Raw genomic sequence first — 6137 nt, 5'->3', positions numbered from 1 at the left:
AAATAATGTATATTAAATTTTTATTGTTTTTTTTTCTCTCCTTGTTCAAGATCTTCTTGGTTCATTGACAGACAGAGACCAAGATGTTAATTTTGTCAAATCGAAGTCAGCCCATTCAGACCAGAGTACTTTTACGGGCGAAAGCTGAATCTGGCCAGACAGGGTTGTAAAGTTTCATAAAGTTGCGTCAACGTCTCATATGAGGCAAAATTATGCATTATTTTGCACATAAAAGCGCAACATGTGTATTGTGTAATATATACATACGTATGTAAATGTACATATCATGTGGAACTAAAAGGTAAAGTGAAAATCAAACGTGTACTTGAATGACTGATTTGAGAAGTTGTTTGGATTGACGCTTTTGAAATTGACTAAGTAAATGTATTATTTTATTTAAATTGACAATGACTTTTTTCTTGGGGGAAGTTTTTTTTCTAAAATAAAATATTAATTCACAAATCATACGTGGTAATTCGGACAATTTGAAATGCACACACAGACGCCTGACCAACTCTCCCCGTGAAAAATTATCTTGATGAACTTGAATCACAAAGAGACCATAAAAGTCAATAAAATAATCCCGACGTCTCCAATTTGCTCTTAAGATCAAGTTCGTCAATGTCTGACAGGAGAGAACTAAAACCAACTCATCATGCCGTTTAATGGGCTCAGCCTTTGGTTTTAAGTCTTGAGATTTTTTAGCATGAGACAAAAAACATGCTAGAATTCCTGATCCAGTGATGAGATAGCAAATTCGGACATTGTAAATCGTAATAAATGTTCAGATCCACCAAGTAGACAAATGCTCAGGGGATACATATTTACATAGATTTGTATTGTTTATCGATTCATCTCGATATACAATGAGACAATAGTTTTAAAAAATCCGATTTTATATCCAAGATGACTCTGATTAAATGGAAATCCAATTGATTTGCTGGTTTGTCAACTACCTAAACCCAATCCTGTCGAGAAATGGATAATCATGCAGAAAAATCGTTACGAAATGTTCGTCTCATTTCGAAATTTGAGAGACTTTTTTATTCCCGTATCAGAAACAACACGACTCGTATCGTGTAGGACAACCGGATTTACCAGAGCCCAACGCACCGACAGATTGTTCTTTTGTAATTTAAAATATGGAATCTACATAATAATCATCATCATTATCATCAACTCATCATCCGAGTGTCAGACCAGTCACTCATGGCAGAAGTAGCCCCACAATTCCATTGCATTTGCACAGAACAAGTGAGTGAAAGGACAAAAAAACGCTGTTTGCTTACCCAACCTCATTCCCTGCCTATTCTTCTTCCTCAAAGTAAAAGACGCACGTATGTATATATTCCTTCTTCTTCCTGGGTGAAGTTAAAGTAATCCCTGGGTTTTAGTTTCCTATAATCTGCTTTCAAATCACGTAGCACCCAAGAAGAGGTGAGATTCGTGTAATGTGCTGTGCGTTGGTTGGTAGTGCAGCCGTGCAGGAGTGAAATTCTTTAAATGTGTGGACAAAAAAGTGAACTAAATCATTAAATGAGCTGAGAGGAGAGCTTGTTCGTTAAATAAATTTAGGTAAAGCATACTAATCATGCTGCTCACAGGGCTGTGTGTGCGAGTGGTCATACAGTGATAACGAAGTGAATGATGCTTTTACGTTGCATCCTTTTCGTTGTACTTTCCAATTAGTTGGCTAATTTTTTCGCATGTAATTATTTGCATTAAACGATATCTCATATGCAGGTCTTTGAGTTGGAGGTGGCTTTGCTGATTTTGATCGTAATCCGAATAGCGTTGAATAATTGATCTAGTACAGAGTTAGGAGGATTAATCAGATTGGGTCGGGTTGTTATGGGCGGTGGGAGCTGCTAATTTGTAAAGGGACAAAAAATTAAGCCTTCGTTCGATAAGAATTGAAATTATTTTTACGATTATTATGCAAATTACGAGTGGACCAGCGAGTTGTGGTGACGGTACATGTGTAAAATTGTGATTTGGTGGTCAGAAGACATGGAAAATCAGGTTCCACTTTGCTTGTCAGGCCATAATCGCGTTGGTTTAAAAGAGACCGTAATTTTTAGTGGGTTCAGATAATTTCGTGGTAATGTCGGAATGATTTTGCACCCCGCAGGGAGTCACATTTCTTGAGGAGGTTGTAATAATAAGAGTGATGGTGGTCCATCTCTTAATGTGTATCCGTTATTTAACGTTCCTGGTGAAATTTCAGGAATAAAATGAATATGTGTTCATGCAGAAATCTCCCACGCTTTGAATATATGTAGATAACAATAAAAGTCTTCATCTTATGCCGTATCCATGTCTGCTGGGGAGGGAGGGCGAATTTTGGTTTCTTAATGGCCACTAAATTAAGACGTGACAGAATTATGAATGAGTAAGACAACAAAGCAATTAGCCACAGGTACGAAAATATGAACGCAATACAGCGAATGTGGAATCAAGGTTTACTACTTTTGGTTCGTGTAATAAAGAGAATGCAGATGTTGTTCATATGTAAGAAATTACATAAGATATTTATTCGTTCATATGTACATTTACTGGAAATGTTGTATTCCAGTTATCATTTGCTCTTACACTGAAGACACAATTAGCTCGTGTTTTAATTTTAAAGCATTAAAAATTCACTAAGAGAAATTTGAAAGCTTGAACAATGACTTTCCCTGTATATTTTCGGGTTTGTGGTATTTTTTTGTTGGTAAATTGTGTCGCCAATATACAAGGCCAGCTCACGTTTTACTTGCCGTCTGACAAAGTTTCTGAAGGTGCGTGTAACAGTCCTCCTCCTGCAGTTGCTTCAAATTTGAAAACAAGTTGGGTGAGACGCGGTTATGAAAGATACTTATTTTTTTGGCTTGTCAGCTTATTTAATTACACTAAATTGTATACTTACTATTTAGTTAAATACGCCAAGGACGTATTACATTACGTACGGAAATAAGGCAATGGTTCGTCGATATGCCGAAACATTTCTTGGTCGTCCCGCAAAATCGGTCGATGAACTGGACACTTTGTGCCTACAAACTCATTTCAACGGGAAAAATGTGTCAACTTTTGCTTACGAAAATTTGACCCTAGAACAATCATGCACTTCAAAAACTAGTGGAATTATCAACTGTTTTCTACAAAGCTGGAGTTTCGACGTTAATACCACTGCGATCTGTAACACCTTTTTACTATACGTAATAGAATTATCAGGAATAATTAAAGTAGAATAATTTATCTATTTAGACACTACAACCGAAACCGTGGTGTACACCGATAACGCGAGTGCAATTCTACTCGTGCGGTGCGTCAATGGCGAGGTTCGGGATTACAAATTGTTATCAACTACCCCAACGATAAGTGCTAAAACGATTGAGGACGTCAAGAAGAAAGTAGCGGAACTTGGATTTTCTACTTTGTACTCGACAAAACTTAACTGTGAAGGGAAATACGCTATTAAAACGTAGAGAAGCCGTTTTATTGAGAATTTACTCAATTCGTAGTTAAATACCTATACATATAGTTTTTGCATAGGTTTAAGTAATTAATTAAAAGTAAATTGGTTGACATTGATATTTTGAGTAATTCAGCCGCAGAACCAGGACAATGTATGTATATTGAATTGACCAAGCTTTCTACTCGATTGAGACAAAAAATCTAAAGTGTTGATGTAGCCCGAGTCAGGGTCAGGGTCCGCTTCTAAATTTTTGTCAATGAGAATGACCCAACTGTACTGGTCAAAAAAATGTTCCCAGAATACAAAAATTTCAGCTTTTTCGACCAATTTCAAAAACCATAATGGGTCACCCTCTGGGGCTCCTTTAACAAACAGTTTTCATGAATTCGACATAAATTATTCTTTACCCATTTATCCATTGCTATTATTGTTATATTTTAAACACGGACAATAGAACTTAATTTCATTACGTGTACCGTAACTATTTCAGTGTCACTGTCATTACTCCACGCTAAATAAGTGTACTACGGGGTGGACATCTTCAGATCATGCATAGATAAATATCTACTTACATACTTTTGTCGTAATGAAATAAAATGTGTCAGTGGTTGGTGGTTGGTTTGTGGAAAATTTTATTCAAAAAATCATAATGATTTCTCGTGTGGGCCTAATGACATCGTTTTAACTCTACCTTAATAATGTTACCAGATCATACCAGATTCAACAATGAATAGTAGATATATGAATTTAGGAGAAAATTGCATCCCATTGTTTTCCTCGTTTTATAATTAATTAGCAAAATATGACTCATGCTCAACCCTTTTAATCAACACCAACCACAATCCAGTGCACGTACTCTAGAAAATAAATAAATGTCTCAAAAAGTTTTTCATGCAATTTTTTTCATACCCCAAATTAAAACAATTGATCGAAAAATGATACGGATTTCCCAACTCTTTTCTTTCTTCTGGACAAGTACGGTATGCACAAGTATGGGCGGAATATGCAATTCATGTGTATGAAAAACAATGCAACATTTCCGGTGGCGGCAGAGTTGATGATAACATAATAATTGTCACTCTGACAATCCAGCAGAATCCTGGACGGCATAAAAGAAGGCACAATAAAGAACTGCGGCCTCGTATCCCCTCATTATTTAATGGGTCAGAGTCACGAGCATCATGTTAATTAGGAAGTCAACCGTGGTCAGTGAATGGCATGTATGTCTTATCTGTCGGTCTGTCATCCAGTATAAAATCCAAATCTCTCCTGGACAGAAATTCATTCCAGTATTGGCATCATCTAACAAACCTATTTCAAACACTACATTTCATTTTTAATTTACGTAAACTGAAATAATTCCTAAAAATGAATTCCCTCGCCGTTTCCTTTATTCTTGGAGTTTTCTGCGTGTCTTTGGTAAGCTAAAATACATAATGTACAATTTACGAAGGTATAAATTTTTACAAAATTAAATTTGACCTTTAGTCCACTTCCATGAAAGACCCCACTTGCCGAGGACAAAAAATGGAGGTGGCCGAACCAGACATGCAAGTTTGGAAGGACTGTTTGAAAGAGATTGCTCCCGAAATTAACACTGAAGACGATCAGGCCAAAATTGAAAAGAAAATCCCTAAAGAAAAAATGGCTGTGAGTCAAAATAGTACACAGTTTTTTGCATTTTATAAATAAAGATTGTTAAATTCGTTCATGCAGTGTCTCGGAAAGTGCTTCATGATGAAGGAAGGTTTGGTAAGTACACGTGCGAGTACGATGAAATAATAGAATGAAAATCATTAATAAATACAACTTATGTACCTGTAGGTCGACGACAAAGGAATGCCATCAAAGGACATGATGATGACCAAAATTAATGCCACCATGCCCATGGAAGTCATGGAAGAGATGGATTCCGCTATGGGCAAATGTGTCGATGAGACTGGTCAGTTTTAAGAATATTTTGAAAGTGAATAGGTGAAATAATCCAAATTTTGCAAAATACCTATGTAGGTAAAGGTGTCGACCCTAACGATCCTACTTGCATGACTTATCAGCCCCTCACTCAATGCATGATGGTTGCTTTTATGGAGATATGCAAACTCAAGGATTAAACGCGTTCGGGATATTTTAAGATGCGTGATTTCTACGGCATGGATCTAACAGAACTATTTTTATCAATTCGCTTTAAATTTCATTATTTTCAAAATAAGAATAAATCATAAAGTGTAACATGCAAATCATCAAAATTTCAACTTTTGTTATTCTTTAATCAGATTCATAAAATTCCTATGCTCAATAAAACAAAATAATAATTTCTATATTATGACCACCTTTAACTTTTCATACTATTATGCCTCTCATGCATATTTACATATTAACTTAGGACTATTTCCTAAATTTGGGTCTTTTCATACTCAGGTTTCTTTAGTTAAGGTAGTGCATTTATCCGACACAAATATTATGGTGGTGAAAGATTGGATAGGCGTCCTCTTCGGGATAAAATGATGTGTGTCAACTTTCTGTGTGTATTTAAACAACAGAAAAATAATATGAAAGTTTCTTTTAATTGAAATTAGTCTATAATAAATGCATACATACCATTAGGACACCTGGTAGGGGCCCATTATAGGACAACCGTCCCCATCCATTTACCACCAAGACCCATTCAGCTACAAAATCT

At 35.9% G+C, this 6137-nt stretch overlaps 1 protein-coding gene and 1 long non-coding RNA gene across 2 annotated transcripts; one reads left to right on the top strand and one right to left on the bottom strand.

The window, feature by feature from the left end:
* Positions 1–2510: 2510 nt before the first annotated feature.
* On the bottom strand, positions 2511–3192 carry LOC118436545. The gene is made up of 2 exons (XR_004835539.1): positions 2909–3192; positions 2511–2810 (listed from the first exon to the last, which is right to left on the bottom strand). It is a non-coding gene; the product is annotated as an uncharacterized LOC118436545 (long non-coding RNA).
* Positions 3193–4717: 1525 nt separating this feature from the next.
* On the top strand, positions 4718–5703 carry LOC110854246. Its single transcript, XM_022102664.2, has 5 exons — positions 4718–4876; positions 4946–5107; positions 5174–5209; positions 5282–5399; positions 5468–5703. The coding sequence occupies exons 1-5, from the start codon at positions 4826–4828 to the stop codon at positions 5566–5568; spliced, it is 468 nt and encodes a 155-aa protein (XP_021958356.1). The 5' UTR covers positions 4718–4825; the 3' UTR covers positions 5569–5703.
* Positions 5704–6137: the final 434 nt, after the last annotated feature.

This window comes from Folsomia candida, unplaced genomic scaffold (assembly GCF_002217175.1).
Source record: "Folsomia candida strain VU population unplaced genomic scaffold, ASM221717v1 Fcan01_Sc009, whole genome shotgun sequence".
NCBI lineage: Eukaryota > Metazoa > Arthropoda > Collembola > Entomobryomorpha > Isotomidae > Folsomia > Folsomia candida.
This window is presented reverse-complemented; position numbering and strand designations above follow the sequence as displayed.